This window comes from Mandrillus leucophaeus, unplaced genomic scaffold, assembly GCF_000951045.1.
Source record: "Mandrillus leucophaeus isolate KB7577 unplaced genomic scaffold, Mleu.le_1.0 Scaffold121, whole genome shotgun sequence".
NCBI lineage: Eukaryota > Metazoa > Chordata > Mammalia > Primates > Cercopithecidae > Mandrillus > Mandrillus leucophaeus.
Genome location: NW_012100432.1, coordinates 6,405,550 through 6,429,497, shown reverse-complemented (window position 1 = coordinate 6,429,497; position 23,948 = coordinate 6,405,550). Strand labels below are relative to the sequence as shown.

The 23,948-nt window shown below is 40.9% G+C and overlaps 1 protein-coding gene across 1 annotated transcript in view; it reads right to left on the bottom strand.

Annotated features, from left to right (window-relative positions):
- The window catches only part of KBTBD12 (kelch repeat and BTB (POZ) domain containing 12), a 77,552-nt gene extending 63,110 nt beyond the window's left edge, over positions 1-14,442 (bottom strand). Inside the window, exons 1-3 of the mRNA XM_011971294.1 lie at positions 14,060-14,442; positions 5,945-7,126; positions 1,915-2,185 (exon numbers count right to left, since the gene is read on the bottom strand). Coding sequence (XP_011826684.1) covers positions 1,915-2,185; positions 5,945-7,014 — 1,341 coding nt within the window. The 5' untranslated portion in view covers positions 7,015-7,126; positions 14,060-14,442. The remainder of the gene's footprint in view (positions 1-1,914; positions 2,186-5,944; positions 7,127-14,059) is intronic.
- Positions 14,443-23,948: the final 9,506 nt, after the last annotated feature.

Sequence of the window (23,948 nt, the reverse complement as noted above, 5' to 3'; positions counted from 1 at the left end):
AAGGTGTTCGGGTATAGCAAAGAATCTGTGATCTTAACAGTGAGACATTCATTACAGCTTTTTTTTTTTTTTTTTTTTTAAAAAAACAACTGAAAAGCCTAAAAAAAAAAAAAAAAAAAACCCACCTCTCTTGAATAGTATTTAAAGTGTAATTCTATTTTACCAAACTTCATAGTTGTTGATTTTAATATTTGTGAGAAACTAATTTTAATAATATAGAAGGCATTTTCTTTATATTTTTCTAATCCATATGAAACAAAGTTGCCAAAACATTTTAGTGTCTTCATAATTATTTTTACACCATAATTATGGCCTATATAGGAATGATGTGAATTCAGTTTTCAAGACTTATGGACTAATCTAAATTATTTGCGGTTATTTTAACACACTTATTTTATATTTTTTTAATGACTAGAGAAGGTACAAATTAAACAATTTTACTCTTACACAGAAGTGGCTTTTCCTATTCATAAATGTTAGGTGAAATGATGTCTTTTGTATACATGTATGTGGAACTTTATATGACTTCAAGCTAAGGATTCATGAGTGTCATTTTTTTGGGTGATACAAGTGTTCAACAAAGAAATAACTGGCATACTTATGAAAGCTTATGCAATTAATTTTAGTTAACTACTTTAAATATACCAAGAGGTATGCTCACCATGACACACGCACAACCCTGTGTGATCTTGCAATTGTTATACAAGTACTCAATTGGGTAGCAAAGCCTTTCCTCTATGAGGTAAACATTCATGTTTTCTGTTCAGAAACTTTATAAATTAACAATCGTTGACTTTATGGTTTTAATTTTCCTTCTAATTTAAGTATTTAATCTATATTTTAGTGAAAGAAATGCAAAGAAAAGCTTCTAAGTTGTTTTTGGAGCTTATGCATGCAAAATTAACTATGTAAATGGATAATTTTGAAAAAGTTTAATTACAAATAATCTGTCAGGTTTCTCCTGCTAGCTGTGATGAAATCTGTACTACTTTCTGACATATAGCAGAAAAAATTAAATGTGTTAAATGTGAGGTTTAAGTTTACAAAACAGGTATGATATACTATAAATAAATGGCAAATTCCAAGCTTCTGAAATGAATGCAAATAGCATCAGTTTTATCCTGAAGCAAATTTGGAGAAACAAAAAATAATACAGGCAAAAATAAATTTACTGTATGCCATGAGGATGACCAATGAGCTAGTGAGATTAATTTTTATTAGAAAGTCCGGTTGGTCAGGGCATGAGGCAGCTGAAGTGATCCTAAGAAGAGTGCGCCAAGGCACCAGGAGAGGACATCCAGCAGGGAGGGAGAAGGCCACTATGGCCACACACCCCTGACTTTTCATTCTGGTTTGCCATCACTTCACTGGACTTCTATAGAAACAGCATTCTGGGTTCTCTGCCTGCTGATGCCCAATAAAAATATCAAGTGTTACAATCACAATATGCTTTCATAGAAATGATTGTGCCATCACAGATCGGTATTTTGGTGTCTCACTTAGGGTAAGAATTTTGAAAAATGGAAAAGGCCTATGAGTTACTTGCCTCAGGTCACAAAGCTATTAGACACACAGAACTGGATGAGGATCCAGCTTCTCTTACCCCTAGTTAGATGCTCCCTACAGATAATCCCTCAGCACAAATATTTTTCATAATTAGCAAGAATGGGAGGATTATGAAGAGCACAGCATGAATACTGAATCAAGTCACGTCTATGAAAACACACTTTAAAAATCTATTCTCCTAAATTGCTTTAACACTTTAAAACCTTGAGTTATATTCTATAAAACAGAAAGCACTTTACCAAAATGTAAGTCACACTCTTTTAGTATTCAACAACTACAACAATTTTTTAACATAGCAGCCAGACTCAGTATTGCCATGCCAATTATGTATACAGGAAATTTCTTAACCTGAGGGGTCCAGCCTCCAATCACATAAAGTTTATTATTCAATGTCACTACAGCATGACATGCCAATTGCAGTGGAAGGGGAGACACCCTTTTCCAGTTGTCCCGTTCTACAGAGTACTTATCCACACAGTTTGTAATAAGATACTGGTTTTTAATTTTCATCTGTCCTCCTATAACATAAAGGTCATTATGAATACTGCCCAGAGCATAGAGTTCTCGAAATTCAGCTGTGCATAACTTTTCCCAAAACTGGTTTCCTCTATCATGATACCTGCAAAAGAGAGAAAGAGTATCCAGGATTAGAGGTAACATGAAAGCAATTTACCCAAGAAATACACTTATTTATTATCTGACCAAAAATAATGAGATATGATTCTTCCAATTGGAGGACAAAAAACATTAATACAAGAAAGTGATACAGGTTTGCTTTTTTTTTTTAAAGGAATGATGAACAAAATATAATGTGCTTTAAAATAATTAACCACATATACCTGAAGAGTTTTAGGAAAAATATAGAGAAAAAGTATAGACTATCCAGGAGTAGCCTTCATTTTATAATTCTGGGAAAGAAAATCAAGAATGAATAGTAAGTTTTTTGGCAAATCATTTCTAATTTTACCATAAAAGTAAGCAAAAATACAAGAATGCCTTATTCTGTGGACAAGAAATATCACTTTAACACGAACAGTAAAGAAATCACAGTTTTAGGGCAGATAATCTAAAAACATCTCAATTCATATATTTCTCTCAGGATGATTTAGAATATGTAGAATTTTAAGAACTGTTGTAGTTCCAGCTGGCTTACAATTGGGTTAAAAGCACTGTATAAAAACCTACCTGTAGATGTCTGCTGAGCACTTAACATCTATTTTAATCTACTAGATGTGGCAATTTCAGTAATTTCTTCCAGAGTATCACTCTAAGAAGAGTCTTAAGAGCTATGGACAATAGTATATATGGTCTCTCAATGCCTTCCAGAATCCAACACATTAACTGATTATGTGTGTGATGGGGCATTGTATGGTCACTGGGTAGATGAGTCTGTAGCTATCCTTTGTGTTGCATCATGATAATGGTAAATCTTTATCTCCAATCATGATTGAAGATACACAGTCTGAGAAGGACAAAAGTACTTCATGGGGACAGAGGGATAAAATATGTGAAAGTAAATGTCCCAGAAAATCTAGAAAGTATATCTGGAATTCAAAATTACACACACACAAATTAGGAACTTATGTGTGTTTTATACAGAGTACAATTTTTAAGTATAGACTACTTATTTTGCATTTAACACCTGCCAGTTAATTCTATGATAGGAATTTTTCCCAGTTGTCCAGGCCAACTCTTAACGTTTTTTCCCAAAAAGACATCTTTACTTGAGGCTTGACAGGGAAGTTAGAAGGCATGCTCCTTTCTAAGAGGGTATGTCTGGCTTGTCACAGCTGAATGTAGAAATTTATCAAACCTTATGATGGCTGTCTTCTATGTAATTCTAGGCAGAGAACCAAAGTCTCTGGAATCACAGGCGATATTTTCATCACTATTTTTAATTGTTTGAATTTTAGAAGAGAAAGGAGGAATAGGTATCTGTAATATATGTGGGGGCTGCCAAAGTAAAGCCAACTGAATGAATATATAAATGAACTTTAAAAAATGGGTTTGGGTTTTCTGAGACATAGTTTAAGAAAATAGGCTAGGAATGAAGTACATCCCGTAAAGGTTAGGAAGTAGATGTTTGCTGGGTGACTTCCTAATCTGATTTTTGTTTTCACATTTAGAACTGAAAACAGGGAGAGAAAATGCTCAGATAAAACTCTAAAATTTACTGTTAAGTAGATATGACATAAAAAAGAAAACAATAGCGACAAAGGCCTTCATTGCTAATAGAGATTGATAGTTTAAAGGCAAATGGAGATAAGTGAAGGAGATGGAAAGGTACATCTTTTTTACAAAGAAATAATCTTCCAGAGGACTAGTCTACTTCCTCTTTTAAGTCAAGGAGAAATATATCTGCATGGAAATCTATGAGTAGAGGCAAGCTGAAGAACATCTGGACGAAGATAAAAAGAATAAGATACACAAATAATATAACAGGGATGTAGCACAGGATGATAAATTTCTTATGCATATCACAAAACTGGCACTACAGTGACCTCCAGTAATGCTAGGAGATTTTAACTACACAGAACATCAGCTGGAAGTCTCATTTAAGCCTAAAGCAACGCTTCTGACAATTTCATTATTGGAGGAAATGATGGGAGTAACTAATAACTTTAACTCTGACCAATGTGGAGGAAACCGTTGGTGGTGAGAACCTCGTTGAGTTCAAGATAAATAGGAAGGAAAACATGGGGCATAGTTAGACATTTGCTGTTGGAAAGGGAAATGGGCTTTCTTTCTTTTTTTTTTTTTTTTTTTTTTTTGAGACGGAGTCTCACTCTGTAGCCCAGGCTGGAGTGCAGTGGCCGGATCTCAGCTCACTGCAAGCTCCGCCTCCCGGGTTTACGCCATTCTCCTGCCTCAGCTTCCCGAGTAGCTGGGACTACAGGCGCCGGCCACCGCGCCCGGCCGGAAATGGGCTTTCAACAAGTTAAAAGGAAGGATGTCTGAGGCCCAAAACTGAAAGACACTTTGACAGGGTTGGAGGTTTATTAAAAATAAGATATGATGGCAGAATTGTAGACTATCTTGAGGAGGAAGAAAAAAACAATGTAAAGAACCTGAAGTACGGGGTCAAGAGGTTCTAAGGTGGAAAGAAGGGCACCCAACCAGGAGCAAGTGTAAAACGGGTGGCATGGACCCGTGAGAACCACGTCGGGAAGCCAAGGCTTCCTCTTCCTGTGGGGATCTGCTCTCCTGGCTCGGTAGTCTCTCCCTGATAATTCTGAAGAAGGCTGCTCCTGTGGCTCAGGGACATGCTTGGTCACCATGGGCATGGGTCTAGGTCACTCAGCCAGGGCTCTGCATTCTCTCTCGTACTAGGGGAGATTAGACATGTCTTCAAAGTATGAATGTGGAAAAGGGACAGGTCTATGACTTGAGACAGATAATGTAATGCTAGGAGATGACAGAAAAATAGTAGACCTCTTCATTCCCTCTTTTGTTCTATCGTCACTGCTAAGAATTACTTTCTGACTGAAAAGTCTGAACAAACCCTGGTAAAAGAGAACTGAGAGGAGAAAAATATTGGGGGAAAGTTTTACTATCTAGAACGTATTCCATGTGCATATTTCTAGCTTTCTCACTTACATTTAATTGCTAAATACTCATTTAATACTGGCTGAATAAATAGTAAATAAATGTATGTGTCCTCATAAGCAAAACCTAGATGATATGCTACTTCTTAGCAGGCATTGTTTCCTCTTACTACAATTGTAGGATTAAAGCATTCTTTGGCTACAAACATTTTACAATGTTGGAGATTTAAGCAAAATCCACAAATTAAGGATGCAGAATGAAAGCTGACAGATTATTAGTAATTTATGGTTAAGGAAAAAATTACTAATTACTCTAAACTATGAACTAAAAAATACATTCAAAGGAGTCTGTGTTAATAAACTTTCCTTCTTGTTATATTAGGATCTTTAAAAACAAAGCAGTATATTAAACCCTATTATGGATAAATAAAGCTACGAGTGAAAACTAAAATGGGATCATAACAAACACATTTAACTTATGCAAATTCAACTATATGTTAACAAAGGAACAGAAAAAATAATTTTAAATTGTTGGTGATTTAATTATGAAAGTTATATGTGCTACATTTATATTTTTATATAATATACATGATATAGTTATAAATTTTTATATATACTATATTTATATTTAGAGTCATAGATTATATATATATAAATGTATACACACACACAGACACGCAAAAGCATGTTCTGTATACTATTCCTTATGGGAGATGTATATGGTAATTTTGACTACAAATAATTTAAGATGTGATGACTTTTTGCAGTTCTTTCTTCTACTGCTGCTAGTATCAAAACAACATAATTAAGCAAATTTGCTGCTAGATACAAACCTATAAATTTCAACATTCTTGTTCTTTTGTCTAGAGAGTTTAGAGGCACTTGCTTCTCCAGCCACAATTATAGTATTATTTTCCATGACAACACCAGTACACACAGTTCCTAAACCCTCTCCATACTTGGGAGATGAGATGAAATAGGTTTTCCGTGATACAGGATCATAACAAAAACTGGCATCCCCATAGCTCCTATGTCTTGATCTGATTCCTGAAGAATTGTTGCCAATGCAAAGCAGAAGACTGGTAGTCTCCATACCATAGCGCAGATTTAGAGAGTGCTGTTGGGGTGTCTTGATGGCTTTGAATGCATTTTGAATTATGTCAACGCAATCTGCATCACACAGAAGCATTGTGTTCCTTCTTAGGGCTTGTCTTAAAAAAGAAGGATTTACAAGTTCCAATCTGACTTGCTTCAAAAGCTCAACAAGATGCTCTGCACGCAATTCTTTGTTATGATTTACCCATCTCAGAACTAAGTCCAGAATGCTCTCTTCTCTGGATATGTTAAGATCATCTGATTTAATAAGTGTCAAAAATTGGTGCACTTCGATTTCTAGTATTTCTTCATGTAAGCTGACCTCGGCAAAGTGCTGATACAAATATTTCTTCGATTGATCAGATAAATCTTCAGCTCCAATCTGCTTTGCAAAATAATAGATACCTAAACAGTTGGAGGCATCCATGTGGTCCATCATATATTTTTGACACACACTGAAGACTTCTTCCATCTGCATAAAATAGGCAGCCATAGCTACAGTCTGTACATTGGCATTATTGATCTCCAAGGCTGCATTGTACATGTAATTTAATAACACTGACACACTTTCTGCTGTGATGTCATAAAGTATGACTTCCCTTTGATTACATTCAAGTAGTCCACAGGTGAACATAGCTTTGAAATAAGGGCTAAAGGCAGCCAGGACCAGTCTGTGGCAAGGAAATTTCTCTCCTTCTGCTATGAGTACCACGTCAATCATTTCTGCTAATTCTTTCATGTTCTTAATTTTGTTCAGTAAATGCAAGCTATGTTGGTATTTTTCTTTTCCCTCAATCTTGCACTCCATGATCTACTCTCCAAAGTTTCCAACTAAGTCTTCTTTAAGTGTAGCTTGATTCCTGAGGGGCTATTTGCATGTCTGATTACTCACGAAGCTACAGAGATGTCAGGAAACATTTCTAAGGGAAAGAAAAAAGGCAGTTTTCTTCTAAGAAAAAATTCTCTATAATTTAGATATGCAGCGTTAGTTCTAAAAAGTATTTATAAACAAGTATTATTCACTCCAAGCAGAGCAGTTTAAGACAACTACTTTTGTATCTAAAAATATTAATTTTGATTATGTAAACAGTAACAAATGAACTGCTGTCACAAATTCTCCTAATCGGTGGCAGAGATTTTTCTAGGACTGCAAAGACTTCCCTCCCAACATGTATGGAAAGAGAAGTGATAAACTGGGCACATTTGCAATTCCATTTCCAGTTACCAAATGCAGTTGACCTGCAGGCAGAAGATATAGGGGCACCAGTTAATATTCTCTGCGAGGAGATGCAAAATCACCCCAAAGGTTATATGCATCCCCTCCAAAAAACACACCCAACTGTTATAATGGTCAGTCCATAAATTCATGACTGGGGCCTTGTACAATATACCCCAGAAGAGGAAAAATGGAAAAAAAAGTCCACTAAAATTCTGCTCAAACTTTAATGTGGGGCATGTAATTCAAAGCAGTAGATAACACAGAGATCATATCTACTGGGCTTTGGAAGGCAAATGTCAGCTGATCTGAAAATCACAATATTTAAAACACACAACTAAATCACCCTCAGCTGCCTAAAATCATATGATTTCTCTATCCTCCCTCCTTGCTCAGCTTTTATTATTTCCCCAGTTCATAGTGGCAGAGACTGAATCTCTCTTCACCTTAACAAGCACTGGTCTGTTTTTTAAAGCTAGCTGTCTCATCTTCACTTTCCCTGGATACATGGAAATGGGATGTTTCAAGGAAGTTAATTTAAATTAGCTTTTGTTTTAAAGAAGGACATTCCTAGAGTCAGAAACCTTAATGTTAGAAGAGGATCTCAAGTCTCTACCACCTTTTCCAGTTCTAACTTGGCTGTAAGTTGCAAGCAGCAAGAATAACATTGATGGGAAAAGTCAAGAGTTAATACATTTCTAGATTACGAGTAAGATAATATCCTTTTGGGGTGACTATTCTCTACTTCTCTGCTTAAATCCAGCAGAAGAGTTTTGAGAAGTGAAATATCCGTTTTAAAAAGAACATCTGGATATCCCCAGATTCCCAAACATAAATCAACTTCTTGAATAAATATTTTGCTTGGATGCAGTTTCTCTGTCTCAAAAACATTGGTTTTGACAACAATCACAAAAAACAATTTATTTTAAAATGGAAATAACTGGCCTATATATATTTGTTGTATCCCTTCCTTCCAACTGCAATTTATACAACTCCTGAAAGTTACTCTAATTGTTAGGGGTTTACAGACCAAATGAATTTACTGATGGAAATCCAGAAAAATACCTGGGCAGTGATATTAGCCACTACACCTCAAAAAACATTCTCAGCACTGTTTCTTGTACATATAAGGTACACAGAAGACACTGGCATGGCACATGGGGGCTTTAAAGTGAGAGAGCCCTGGTTTGGACCCAGTTTAGCCTCAACCTTGGCTTCTTCATCTTAAAATGGGAATACTGTACATAAATAAAGTAGCTAAGTTAGTCTTTGGCATCCAAATGATCAATAAATGGACATTATTGTTAGTTTCCAGTGATATAGCATAGTAAACTGAAAGGTTAGGAACACAGATTCTGGCTTGGGTGACCGAGGCATGGGTTTGAATCCTTACTCCATTATCTAGCAATATGAACACGTTCCTTTGCCTCTTTATGTTCTAGTTTTCTCACCTGAAGTTCATTTTGAGAATTCCATAAGAATATTTGGGAGAATTAAGTAAGGCCATGCATGTACAATATACAATTTTCTTGGTAAAACTTGCTTGGTAAAACTTGCTTGGCTACAGACACAGCTCCTAAGTGAAGAGAGCTGACAGTAACTTTCCCTTGTAATGAGGGCAGAGTACATTCTCCTTTCATCAGCAAAACAAAACTGTATAAATGTTCTCGGTGATATAAACGGGAAGTTACTCACTGCTTCAATTTATAGAAGACTGAACTGGTGCATTCATAATAATAGTACCCATAGTAATAGAGAAAATGGAGTAGCAAAGATGCATATAAATCACAAGAATAAACTCTAATTACTTTGCAAGTCCAAAAAGCAGTTATACTCCTGTCCACTATATTTCGTTTTGAGAAATGGACCACTGTAAATGTTAGTGTGGTACAAAAATGTCAATTTCTTTAAGCCACGAATGTTTGACAGTGTTTAATTTTATAATCTTTACATTATCTTTACTATATTATTTTTACTGCTTAAGTTGCTACTTTCTCTAAATAATGGTTGATATATGACTATACCTTCTTTTCTAGGAAACTCTCCATGTTCTGCTGAAGTTTCACTAGTTTAAATTCACAGCAGCACAGTTTGAAATAGCAAAAATTTGGAAATAACTTAAACATTCATTAATAGGAGATCAGATTGTAGTATATTCACTAGAGAATACAGTACAGCAAAAAAAAAATGAACTAGATCTACATGTGTCAACATGGCTGTATCTCACAAACATAATAATGTGTGAAAAGGACTGTAGAATATACATGCCACTTACCATTGATGTGCTTCTAATATGCAAAACAATATTAAATACTCTAGTAGAGTGAATACTGATGATCGATTCCGACAAAGTAAGTATGAATATTTGGTGAATCTGGCATGGGTCCTATAGGAGTTTTTTCTACCATTCTTGGAACTTTTCTGTAAGTTTGGAATTATAAATTCTTTAAGGATCTGTACAACTGTAGTGGAATATAAAAACATAAACGGTAATTATAAACCCCAATTTCAAGACAGTGTTTCCCTTCAGGAGTTGCAGAAAAAGAAGGATGCAAGCAGGGAAGGATGACAAGGAGTTTCAACTGTATAAATGTTTAATTTACGCAGCTGTTTGGTGGGTATCCAAGACACACTTTATTATTCTTAATGCCTCTTCGTATATCTTAAATATTGTATAAGTTAAAAAAATTTTAAAACTGCATTAGAGTCACTTACAGCTTTTGAAAAACCTAAATGTTGTAAACCATGTAAACTATGTGTGCATTATCAGATTTACATATATATATATGTATATATATGAATGAGAGAGATAATAGATACATCATGAATTTTCTTTTTAATGTGTCAGGGTGTAGGTAGCCCAATTTATGAGTGATTGGAAAAAACAAAAAATTATGACCTCCTTATCCAGTTTGAATGAGAACTGCTTTGAAAACTGTGGTTATAGCCCTCCCTCCGCCTCAATATCCCTGGCATCAGCCTGCATGAGAGAGAAGGGCAAATACAATTCCTAATCCTCCTTCAGTGGGAAAAGAAGTTACTACATTCCTAAACTGGCATGTATTTTTTCCCATAAAAATGTTCAGTATACACTTTGGGAGGCTGAGGTGAGTGGATCACGAGGTCAGGAGTTCGAGACCAGCCTGACCAACATGGTGAAACCCCGTCTCTACTGAAAATAAAAAAACTAGCTGGGCGTAGGGCGTGCGCCTGTAGTCTCAGCTACTCAGGAGGCTGAGGCAGGAGAATCACTTGAACCTGGGAGGCGGAGGTTGCAGTGAGCCGAGATCGCGCCACTGCACTCCAGCCTGGGCAACAGAGCAAGACTCTGTCTCGAAAAAAAAAGTTCAGTATGGTGAGTAGCTTATAATCATGATAGAGTTGATCAACATGAAACCCGTGATTTTTATGGAGGAAAAACTGAAGACAAGAGAAATGATTTGGACAGGGCTAAATTCCACAGTCTGTTTAAAACTTCCAACAGACTTTGGTTGGCAAACCAAGGAACATCGACATTATGATGTCAGAAAATGATGTCCCAGTTTCAATGTTTAAAACAAAACCATTTTTAAGGGTGGGACCCTTTTGTACATTGGCCACCACCATGTATAAAGTTATTACCCCATATTAAAAAAACATCCCAGGCTGATTTTCACCAACACTACCCCTCATTCAGACATTCTGGCACTTCCCAACCTTTCCTGCCTCATCTCCTGACTTTCCTTCCTTATATTTTTCAATCTTTGAGTAGTACCAAACTACTACAGTTCTAATGCATATGGGCCTTTAACATGCTGTTCTGTCTTTACACGTGTAAACCTGTGTCAGAAATATCTCCCCCATCCACCTGAAAAAATATAACCGGGTCTTCAAAATTCAACTCAGATATCACTTCCTCACTGACACATCCCTTTGCCTGTGTTGTGTATACGCTGTGGTTGCTGCACTGCTATTGCCATTCACTTTTGCAGATGCTTGCCTCTCCTGTCTATGATGAGCACACTGCGGGTAAGGGATTTGTCTGCATCACTTCTGTATTCTTTAAAATGGTTACTTATTTATTTTAGAGACAGGGTCTTGCTCTGTTGCCCAGGCTGGGACCTCAGCCTCCCCTGTAGCTGCACCACTACATGCACCACTACACTTAATTTTTTTTTTTTGTAGAGACAGGGTCTTACTGTGTTGCCCAGGTTCATCTCAAACTCCTGGCCTCAAGCAATCCTCCTGACCTGGCCTCCCAAAGTGCTAGGATTATATGCTTGAGCCACCATACCTGGCCACTTCTGTATTCTTGTCTGTGATGACACCTGGCACACAGGAGTTGCTCAATATGGTTTGTTCAATTAAACTAATGCGTTGTTTAGTGCTAAATTACAAGTTAATGATAACCTTTTTTTTCTAGATTTTATACATGTTAATAAAACATTATATTCAAGATTTTTTTCTACATATAAAATGTATTATGATACTATAAAATATTTATTTGGTGTTTGACCTTTTCCTGACATACAACTCCTGAAATCCTTGGAATCTCCAAAGTGATAAATACCTTTCTGTACACTAATGAGTTGACTGAGGACTGGCAGCCTCTAGAGCTTCAGGATAGGAGCTGGTCACCAGAAAGAATAAGGCAGGATTAGAGCACTGGGACTTTCAGTTCCATCACCTGACCTCCAGGAAGAGGGGCAGAAAGTTAAGTTGATCACCAATCAAGCATGCCTATGTAATGAAGCCTTGATAAAAACTCCAAAAGGACAGGGTTTGGAGAGCTTCCAGGATAGCTGAACATGTGGTGGGTTCCTGAAGAGTGGTGCTCCTGGCTGTACCTCTTCCCCCATATCTCATCCTATATATCTCTTCATCTGTATCCATGTTAATATCCTTTATAGTAAACTGGAAAACTTAAGCGTTCTTCTGAATTCTGTGAGCTGCCCTAGCAAATTAAACCCAAAGAAGGAACCCCAACTTGAGGTGGGTCAGTCAGAAGCTCTGGATGCTGGGACTAGTGCCTGAAGACAGTGGTGGCCCTGTGGGACTGAGCCCTTAACCTGTGGGATCTGACGCTGTCTCCAGGTAGATGGTGTCAGAATGGCACTGAGTTAGCGGACACCCAGCTGGTGTCTGCTGCAGAACTAAGTGATTGCTTGCTGTTGGGGAGAAATCCCCACATACCTCTTGGTTAGCAGAGGTCACAGACATTTTCTGTGTTGATTGTTGTGTGACAGCAGCGGAAAAACAGTTCTGTGTTTTTTCCTACTCATCAATGCCTAATGCTTCAAGTTACTATCCTCTTGTCCCAGTCAAATAAATCATTCAGAATCGTGAAGTGAAGTGACTCCCTTGCTTACAGCTTGCACTATGACACCCACTTTTCACTTGCACCCTCAAAATTAATTCCCAGTCATCATCTGCTTTCTGGGATTTGGCCCCATTCTTAAGGAACAACTGAAGCCATGTATTGGCTTCACTTACGCCTGAGATTACAAATTGGCTGCTCAGTTTTTTTTTGTTTTTGCGTTTTGTTTTGTTTTGTTTTTGGTAAATTAGTTGTCAACATGCTAAGCTGAAATATTCCAGCATCTACTGAAAAAAATGAAAGCTATGGCAACACTGAGTACTTAATTCCCAAGCGGCAACAATGTGCAGGACCTGAGTACCCAACTGCCACCTCTCAGTTGGCACATCTACTGGGCCCCATTATCCCCTTTGAGACCTGAGTGACGGTCACTATTTGTAATTCTTACGCTGTTGCTTTTCTCTTTCCTGTCCATTTACATTATCCTACAGCCATTTAAGTTTGTGACTCCCAGTTTATACGATTACGTCTCCACACCCTATTTTGTTTCAGCAACACCATCTTGCTCAAATCCTACACTTGGAGAGGCTGGTAGGAAATGGCTCAGAACACATGCACCACCCTAAATGTACTCTGTGTTTCTCACTAGCGGGGAAAAAGACCTGATTCATTTCATAACAACCCATCCTACACACCGGGCATCCAGTAACAGCCAGGCACATGGATGATAAAGACAAATAAGACTACTTTTCTTTTCTTTGCTGAGTTCACACTGTTTTGCATTCTCACAGTGTTTTTATACTTTTCAAAGTGCTTTAATCTGCATTATAGCTCATTAGTTCCTTTTAAGAAGCATTTGGGGGAAAATGTAGGGCAATTATTCTCCTGGCTTTAAAGTTAAGAGAGTTGCTCAGGGATACATTCAGCATTTACTAAACTTAAACGAACCCTTCTAAGTGCCCGGCACTACCCTAGGTTCCGGGAAGACAAACAGGAACAGAGAAGTGCCCCTACCTTTGTTGTGCTTACAGTCTAGTGAGGGAAGGCACAATAACACATTGGTCAGGTAATTCAGAGGATGATACTACTATGAAGACTACGAGCCTGAACAACCCGAAGGGGAAGGGCGGAGACCCCTGGCCGGGCGGAGATGGCCTGGAGGGGAAGCTCCTGCTGAGCCCGACCTGACGCCAGGCGCCGGCCCACGAGGAAAGTCACTTAGAGAAGAGGCTGCAAGTGCCGGTGGCCCCAAGCCGGCGCCCTGGTTCAGCCTCGCCCGGAGCTGAGGCAGGACTTGTGTGTGACTGGGGCCGCGTTCCCTGGGACGTTACCCCTACTTACGAAGGTGCTGCCTGGTTCGGGGCGCGTCCCCACTCGCTCCACAGGGGCCCCGCGATGGGCCACGACCTGGCCTAGACGCTACCGGGTGGCAGGGCGGCCAGCGGGCCTGACTGACGCCACTGCCGAATATGGGGCTGTGCCGGCTGAACGATATAAATAGAGGTCCCGCGCCCTGCGGAGGAGCAGGGAGGGGGCTGGCAGCGCCTCCGAGGCGACAGGTGCTGCCCTCGGCTTGGAGGTGGCCGGAGACCACGCCGCCGCTGCCCAGCCAGCCACTCTGCGCCTGCGCACCTATTCCCGCGCTGGTTCCAGACGGCGACTACAGCCCCGGTGTTGGCTTTATGCATGCACAGGGTCTCCCCGCGCGCGTCCCAGACCCTACTGAGCGTCCCCCTGCGGAACGCTGTGCGCCTGCGCAGGGTGTTCCCGCGCTGGCCCGCGTGCCAGAGCTACTGAAGGCCTGCGGGGAGGGGACTGGGACAAGTGTTTAAAGAGGGTTTGGAAATCGAGCTTTGAAAAATGCCGGTGTTCCCTTTAGTCTTTTAAACTTGCAAAATGACCAAAAGACCCCATGTGTAGTCTCACTGTGACCTGGGGGTAGGGTTGCCAGGTAAAATACAGGGGCCCAGTTAAAGGTAAATTTCAGATGTACAACCAGTAATTTTTAGTGTTAAGTTTGTCCCAAATTTCGCACGGTCAATTCACGTTTAACTCGGTGTTCCGGTTGGGTTTCATTTTGGTCTTGTATTTTTATTTGCTACATCCTGAGCCATCGGCTTGTGATTTTTTGCCCTACACCTCTCTGAGTGGGAGGTTTCCAGGACTCCTGAGAAAAGACTGGTTAGCCCGGAGCGGTGCAGGTATGGGAAGCCTTCCTTAGGCAAGTGTCACAAAATATGGCAGCTGTATTAGCTCAGTTAGCTTAAACCAAAGCAAAATAAAATTGTTTTCAGTGGTGGCAACATAACTTTATTATCTTACTATTATTTTAGCTCTATAGGTCAGAAGTCCAAAATATGTCTCACTGGGTTGAAATCAAGGTGTCAGCTGGGCTGTGTTTGTTTCTGGGGCTTCCTGGAGCGAATCTGTCCCTCCCCTTTTGCAGCTTCCGGAAACTGTCTTCATTCTTTAGCTCCTGGCTCCTTCCTCCAGCTTCAAAGTCAGAAAATAGGGCTGAGTCTTTCTCACGTGCATTGTGTCTGGAGTTGGTTCCTTTCAGTGGGTTCGTGGTCTCCGTCTTGCTGACTTCAAGAATGAAGCCATGGACTTTCACAGTGTTAAAGCTCTTAAAGGTGGCACGGACCCAAACAGTGAGCAGCAACAAGATTTATTGTGAAGAGCAAAAGAACAAAGCTTCCACAGCCTGGAAAGGGACCCAAGCGGGTTCCCTCTGCTGGCTGGATGGCCAGCTTTTATTCCCTTATTTGTCCCGGCCCATGTCCTGCTGATTGTTCCATTTTACAGAGTGCTGATTGGTGCGTTTTACAAACCTCTAGCTAGCCACAGAGTGCTGATTGGTGCATTTGCAATCCTAGCTACAGAGTGCTGATTGGTGCATTTTACAATCCTCTTGTAAGACAAAAAAAGTTCTCCAAGTCCCCACCCAACCCAGAAGTCCAGCTGGCTTCACCTCTCAGCATCCCTTTGACACTAACTCTTCTGCCCACCTCTTCCTTTTTTTTTTTTTTTTATTGTGGTAAAATATACATAACATAACATTTACCATTTTAATCATTTTTAAGTGTAGTCAGTGGCATTATGTTAATAATGTACAACCATAACCAGTACCCATTTCCACAATTTTTTCATCATCTCAAAAGAAACTTGGTACTCCTTAAACAGTAACTTATTTCTCCCTCCCCTCTAGCACCTGCTAATCTCTAATCTACTTTTTGCCTCTATGAATTTGCCTATTCTAGGTGCCTTATATGAGCAGAATCATACAGAATTAGTCATTTTTGGGGGGAGGGGGGCAGGGACGGAGTCTCTCTCTGTCTCCCAGGCTAGTGTTCAGTGGTGTGATCTCAGCTCATTGCAACCTCTGCCTCCCCTGTTCAAGCGATTCTCCTACCTCAGCCTCCCTAGTAGCTGGGATTACAGCTGTGCTCCACCGCGCCCAGCTAATTTTTGTATTTTTAGTAGAGACGAGGTTTCACTATGTTGCTCAGGCTGATCTCAAACTCCTGACCTCAGGTGATCCACTCGCCTCAGCCTCCCAAAGTGCTGGGATTACAGGAGTAACCCACCGCGCCTGGCCAGAATTTCTCCTTTTGTAATTGACTTATTTAACTAAGTATAATGTCCTTTCTTTTCTAAAGGATGAATAATATTTCTCTGTATATATGTGTGCATTTATATGCCACATTGAAAACAAAACAGATTTTATATTGGTAAGTAAAGTCCCTTTAAACATTTTAGAAGGTATTGATGTCAATGAAGAATGCTTGCATGCATTTGTATTTACACTTACTTTTTTTTTTTTTTTTTCCTTTTTTAGTGACAGGGTCTCATTTTGTCACCTAGGCTTGAGTGCAGTAGTGCAATCATAGCTCACTGCAGCCTCAAACTCCTGGGCTCAAGTGAACCTTCCACTTCAGCCTCCCCAATAGCTAGGATTACAGGTACTTGCCACCATGCCTGGCTAATTTTTAATTTATTTTTAGAGAGATAGGATCTTGCTATGTTGCCCAGGATGGTCTCAAACTCCTGGGGTCAAGCCATCCTCCTGCCTCAGCCTGTCAAGCATACACATACATACTTACAGTTATTTGAGGAAATTCCTGTGTCCTTTCCACACAAACATCCCTTGATCCAGTTAGTCCTGGTTAGATCCTTCTGCAACTATTTCCTTTCCTGCTTCTGGTTTTGTTTACAAGGTGTTTGTGTGAACCTAATGAATCTTTCTCAGCTTGATTTGAAGGCCCTGTTCAATTTCCTATTAGGCTACTTTATTTTACCTTTTTCATTTGTTTCAGGAAGAAGTGGAATATGCTATGAAGAGTCAGGGCTTGGGGTCTGGAGGCTAATTTAGATGCTGGGCTGTATCACTAAGTGACTATAATTGATTCTCAAAACATCCATTTGCCAAATGATTAGTGAAGTATTAATATTTACCAAATCTACTGATTTATCAATAACTTGATTTAAGGAATATGCATCTGGAATATATCATATATGAATATGTACTTCTTTACCCAGCAGTAACTTACTATTCTTTTTCTATTTACTGCTCCTTCCTACTGGGTGTCTCTCTCTCGCTGTCTCTCTTTCGCTCTCACTCTTGCTCTCTGTCTCTCTCTTCTTGAGGCATTTTCCCTCCTCTTTCTATTCAAAGCTTTATTTTCAGTCTTTGCTTTCTTACAGTGTTGAGTTGTTTATCTGTATTCCTGTGTACAGATTTTGTTATTTTTATATAATTTATTCCTTTATTCTGGTCCTTTGTAGCTGGTCTACCTGTGTCTGGCTCCCTTTTATTTTGACTAGACCCCGGGCAGCTTTTTCTTGACACAGAAACCATTTTCTTTCCACACACCCACTCCCACCCCATATCATTCCTACATTTTGAAGGAGGAATACACGTGTCTGAAATAGTACTTCTGACACAGTGCAGCCTGATTCTTGTCGTGAGCCAAGTCTGTAACTTGGCTTAAGCAGTTTCCTCATTAGGTAAACCTGGCTCTTAAATGAAAAACAAGCAACTTCATTCAATCCCCCAAACAGCCTGCCGCAGCACAAGCAGCGGTCACAACCCAGTGGTGCCAGCTTTCTTCTCTTTTTTTTCCATGTCTGCCCTCTTACTAGCTTGCACCAGTCCTGCTGCTGCATCATATTGTCTGTGGAGCCATTTTTTAAAAAGTATCAGCTGCTTCTTTCCATCCTCCTTCATCATGTATTTCCTTAGGAGACTTTGATCCTCTAATCCGTTCCAAAAAGTGAAACTATTCCAGGCTCATTGCCTCAGGGGGAGAGTCAGGATAGTGAAAAACAGGGAGAGAATGGAGGAAATCGTTTGCTCATGACACTTTCCATTCCAGAAGTCCAGGCCCTTTCAGGAAAGCCATGCATTACTGGCATGCATGAAACATTTGGGAGACAACCTAAATTTGAGCAGTGCGTCCTCCTGCCATATCCCCTTCCCCAGCTGAGGAGAGGAGTGGGTCTCTGAAGGGCAAGGAAGGAGAGCATAGGTTTTCCTAGGCTTTGAGGAAGAAGACCTGCGTCCTGTTTGGCTGGACTAATTGTAGGGAGGCTTGTGGGATCTGAGGAGAGAAGGAATGGCTGTCTCTCTTGCTGAGAAGGGTCACAGGGAGGCAGCCAGAACCCAGTGGGCAGCAATGACCTCATAGTGTGACTGAACAGCAAGGGCTCCAGATAACCTTTCCAGAGGCCTTGGTGTCCCCAAGGCTCTGATACAGTAGAGAGAGCCACTGAACCAAGGGGGCCCATGCAGACAGGCACGTGGGGAGCCCTCACACAACCAAGAACCAAGGACAGTGGACCTCTCTGTGGATGTCAGTGCAGACAGATGGCAGACGTCGAGTTCCAGAAGGACGTCCCTTCCTCTGACTCTAGTGTCTTGGTAAGAGCACCCCCCCCCCCCGCCACCCAAACTTACAGGTGACCCTGGGAAAGCGGAAGGATTGGGCATCCTGGTGGTCTGGGGACTTCAACTAGAACTTGTTAGCATAATCAGGTTCTATCTCACACACACATTAGCTTGTGGACTGTCAAGATGGAAGGCTTGACATAATACAAGGTCTGGCCTGGAGAATGAACCCTCGCAGAAGTGGGGAATTGTACCCCTCTGGGGTTTTTCTTTCAACCTTAGTTTCAGCATGCTACAAAGCGCACCTTGAAAGAGAGAGAAGAAACAGGAGCTGAGCTAATTACCACTATATCATTTGTTGATTCCTTTCGTCTTGTCTATTCACTCTCACCCCCAAATGTGAGCTCCCTGAGGACAGGGATTACATCTGTCTTGTTCACTGCTATATCCCCAACCCCTGGGAAAGTGCCTGGCACAAAGTAGGTACTCAGCAAATGTCAGCACAGTGAATGAACAAGTGAGTGGGTCAGAGTCTCAGTTACAGAGTGGAATTCATTCTGGCTTGTCTGGGAACACCACACAATCGGGCTCAGATGTTACAGCCCTGGGAGCGATGGCTCTTTCTTCAGCCAAAAGAAATGCCCCTGCCCCATGCTGCTCTGCCCCTGTTCCAAGACGGAACTCCAGAAGCTTCCACAGCTGCATCAGACTCTCCCCTCGGAGTGCCTGCCAGATGACTGTCTCTCTCAGGCTCCCGCCTCCCCTCCACCTCCAGGTCTCCTGGGAGGGCCTCTGATGACAGAGGCAGGTCACAAGTCTGCACCCTGACTTTGGGATGGTCCAGGAAATGTAGCTTAATCATTTCTTTGATCTGTTTCAGCTTCCCTAGTTGGAGGGTTGGAAGGTGTATTGCCCCTTGCCCCCTCAGCCTGAGGTTCGTGACCTGTGAGAAGCTAAATCACCACCACTGGAGAGGGCCAAAGGTGAGCGGCATCCTAAAGAGAGCTGGGGTGGCCACATGGGGGACAGTCCGGAGAGCACAGAGGAAGGGCTCAGAGAAAAGGAGGAGTGGAGAACAGGACTAAAAGCAGCATGTAAAAAACACTAGATGGTGACGACGTGGTGGAGAGCAGAGGCCAGAGAGCCTGAGCTTGAGTGCTGACTTCCAAGAACAGGCTGGCAGGCCTGATGTGTTTAGTCTCACCCACCGCAGTGTGTGTGTGTGTGTGTGTGTGTGTGTGTGTATGTGTGTGCATCAGTGCCTACAGCTTCAGGGTCAGCACCTGTGGGAGGGTGGGGCTTCCAGCAGTCACAGTTCCTTCATTTTTTGTCCTTCCTAACTGTCCTGGTTTGAAGCACTTGGAGCTCGGAGCATTGTTGCCAGTGCCCATTACATGATGCTCTCCCTACAGAGCTTCACACAGTGGCCATGTGGACGTACCTGTCCTGTTTCCCTGTCCAACCCCATGAGCTCCTGTAGGCCAAGAACTCTGTCCTGTTCACCTTTATGGTTGACTCACCTGCCTAGCTCAGGCCTTCAAGAGAACAGAAGATCAGGAAATGTTCACTGATTTGAGGTTACTGAGAGGAAAAGCAGGTAAGCAAAGAGGAAGGTGGACCTGGGGATGAGACCCCTGGGGCCCTGGCCCAGCTCTGCTCCCTAAGACTTCTTGGCCTATGGAAGTCACTCAGATTCTTGAAGTATGATAGGCAAATGATAATGGGTCTGTCTCTCATCCATGTTATTAGGAGGATGAAATAGGAGAGCTACTGGGTGTGGAAGTGCTTTGATAAACTGTATAGTAACACGAAGTCATTTTCCCTGATAAGGCATGTGTTATTAATAGAAACTCCTTTCCTAAAGATCTTTAAAATGGGATGTAAAGCTTTCTCTTATTGCAGATCTTGATTTCATCCTGTCTTGAGGCAAGAGATGGACTATATTTCTTTTGGAGACTCTTCCGCTTTAAGAGTGCATCTCAGGGAAGCATGGGGAATGGAGTTACTATCTGTCTCCTCAGCCACATTCTTCCATGCCCATGATGATAAGTCATGCTCAGACTTTTCATCCTTGGGGTATTTGAGGTTGCACACAACTTAATCTAGTAGATATCGGGTTTTTAAAAGATCATGAAACCCTCTGGAAGCCAACATTCTCTCCATATTTCAAGATAATTTCATTTCCACCCACAATTAAATCCTCGAATCCTGAATATATAAATATGCAACTTCTGTTTTAGACAGGATCCAAGTAGTTTCTTAACACAGGCAGGACTAATTGTTATTGTTTGTTACATTATTAAGCAATGACCAGTGATCTTGTATACTGTATGAATTAAGATATATAGGCTTGGCTGCTCTAACAAAGAATTAGAATGAGGGTTCCCTAAACCAGAGAGAGGTGAATTCTCGTTCACACAACTGCTAAGGTGGGAGCATTCCAAGGCTCTAAGGTGGCTCCAGGATGTCACTGACTGCCCCGCGAGGTTCCTTCTCTCTTCTTGTTCCACCTTCCCAAAAGTATTGTTCTCATCCACATGCTCCAAGATGGCTTACCCTACCTCCAATGGGAGAAGAGAGGGGAGGGGGAAGTTAAAACAGGAAGGAGAAGATAAACCCTTCCCTTTAAGGGCACACCCGGAAATCACACATGTCACTTCTGCTCATACCATTGGCCCTAACTGAATCACATGGCAAACCAAGGGGGTTGGGGCTGGGAAATGTAGTCTTCCTGGGTGGCCAGCAGTTCTTTTATTCAGAAGAAGGAGAGGACAACATTAAGATATAGGGAGCACTCTTTGCCATGCACACTTTCTATAAACGCACTGGTTTCTATAGATTCTACAGATTCACGCAAACCTCCTTGTCACTTCTCGTAAAGCCTTGTGCCTCTCCTTTCCATCCCTTGTCTCAGGTTTACTTTTGCCTTGGCACATGTTACTGTGTGATTAATGACTCTTCTCCCAACTAAGCTGTAAATGCTGTGAGGGCAGGGATGGTATCTGTCTCTGCTCATTCATCTGTCCCCAGAGCCTAGCACAGTGCCTGGCACAGATTAGGAGCTCAATAAATAGTTGCTGAGTAAATTAATAAATATAGTTAGGAAACTTCTCACTATCTCCCAAGCTAGAACATTACCTCTTCTTGTATCTTTCCTGGAACACATCACTGTGGAGTTACTGATGCCGTCATCCGTGTTCCCAGAGCACTCTGTCTTGCCCTGGTAGATGGCCTTTGGCCCGTGGCATCACAGTAGTTTAGGGTCTTGTGTCCTGTTTACTGCTGAGCTTCTCCAGGGCAGAGAGTGGTCGCATCATCTCTGCATCCCAGGGCTCAGCACACGGCTAGCACATAGGAGGCCCACAAGGTGAATTGATTTGTGTTTGAAAATGAACAGCTTCTATGTAGAGAAAATATAAGTTTTTGTTTTCCAGTCATGTGCTTTCACCTACTGTTGTTGTTACAGCTCCTCTCCCAAATAATTCTTCTTTAATAATGTTCCAGCCCTTTCCTTCCACCTGCTAATGTAGAGAAGCATGGGAGAAGTGTAGGAGCAGAGAACCTCACACCATGTTGCATAAGAAAGGTTGGGACCATGCAGCGTATGATCCACCAATGTGACCTGTGGGACCCCAGCCTCTCTCTAAACTCTCACCTGAACTATGGATGTTGTATTTTCCTGTTATCAGAGTAACTTGGCATTAATGTTGAGAGGGTAATACCTCCCTCTCCATCTGTCTACCCTCTAGTCATTTAATAGATATTTATTGAGCACTTATTTTGTGCCACATATAGGTAGGTACTATGTCTAGATATAGTAGTGCCTGTGTTTACTTTAAGTTCTAAGATACATATGCAGAACGTGCAGGTTTGTTACATAGGTATATATGTGCCATGGTGGTTTACTGCACCCATCTACATTAGGTATTTCTCCTAATGCTATCCCTCCCCTAGCCCCCAACCCTCTGACAGGCCCTGGTGTGTGATGTTCCCCTTCCTGTGTCCATGTGTGCTCACTGTTCAGTTCCCACTTATGAGTGAGAACATGCAGCGTTTGGTTTTCTGTTCCTGTGTTAGTTTGCTGAGAATGATGGTTTCCAGCTTCATCCATGTCCCTGCAAAGGACATGAACTCATCCTTTTTTATGGCTGCATAGTATTCCATGATATATATGTGCCACATTTTCTTTATCCAGTCTGTTATTGATGGACATTTGGGTTGGTTCCAAGTCATTGCTATTGTGAACAGTGCTGCAATAAACATATGTGTGCATGTGTCTTTAAAGTAAAATGATTTATAATCCTTTGGGTATATACCTAGCAATGGGATTGCTGGGTCAAATGGTATTTCTTGTTCTAGATCCTTGAGGAATCACCACATTGTCTTCCACAATGGTTGAACTAATTTACACTCCCATCAACAGTGTAAAAGCGTTCCTATTTCTCCACATCCTCTCCAGCACCTGTTGTTTCCTGACTTTTTAATGATCGCCATTCTAACTGGCATGAGATGGTATCTCATTGTGGTTTTGACTTGCATTTCTCTAATGACCAGTGATGATGAGCATTTTTTCATATGTCTGTTGGCTGCATAAATGTCTTCTTTTGAGAAGTGTCTGTTCATATCCTTCACCACTTTTTGATGGGTTTGTTTGTTTGTTTGTTTCTTGTAAGTTTGTTTAAATTCTTTGTAGATTCTGGATATTAGCCCTTTGTCTAATATAGATTGCAGTGTCAGATGGATAGATTGAAAAATTTTCTCCCATTCTGTAGGTTTCCTGTTCACTCTGATGGTAGTTTCTTTTGCTGTGCAGAAGCTCTTTAGTTTAATTAGGTCCCATTTGTCAATTTTAGCTTTTGTTGCCATTGCTTCTGGTGTTTTAGTCATGAAGTCTTTGCCCATGCCTATGTCCTGAATGGCATTGCCTAGGTTTTCTTCTAGGGTTTTTTATGGATTTAGGTCTTATGTTTAAGTCTTTAATCCATCTTGAGTTAATTTTTGTATCAGGTGTAAGGAAGGGGTCCAGTTTCAGTTTTCTGCACATGGCTAGCCAATTTTCCCAACACCATTTATTAAATAGGGAATCCTTTCCCCATTGCTTGTTTTGTCAGGTTTGTCAAAGATCAGATGGTTGCAGATGTGTGGTGTGATTTCTGAGGCCTCTGTTCTATTCCATTGGTCTATCTATCCCGTGTCTTATAGCTAGATCCAGCTGTGTGAGTAAGACAGACATGGTCCCTTAGAGAATACAATCTGGTGAGGTGCCGGGTAATCAGTCTCTCACATATTAATTCTCCCTTTCTTTTGTTTTCAAACATAGAAACGATTTCTTAATCTTAAAAA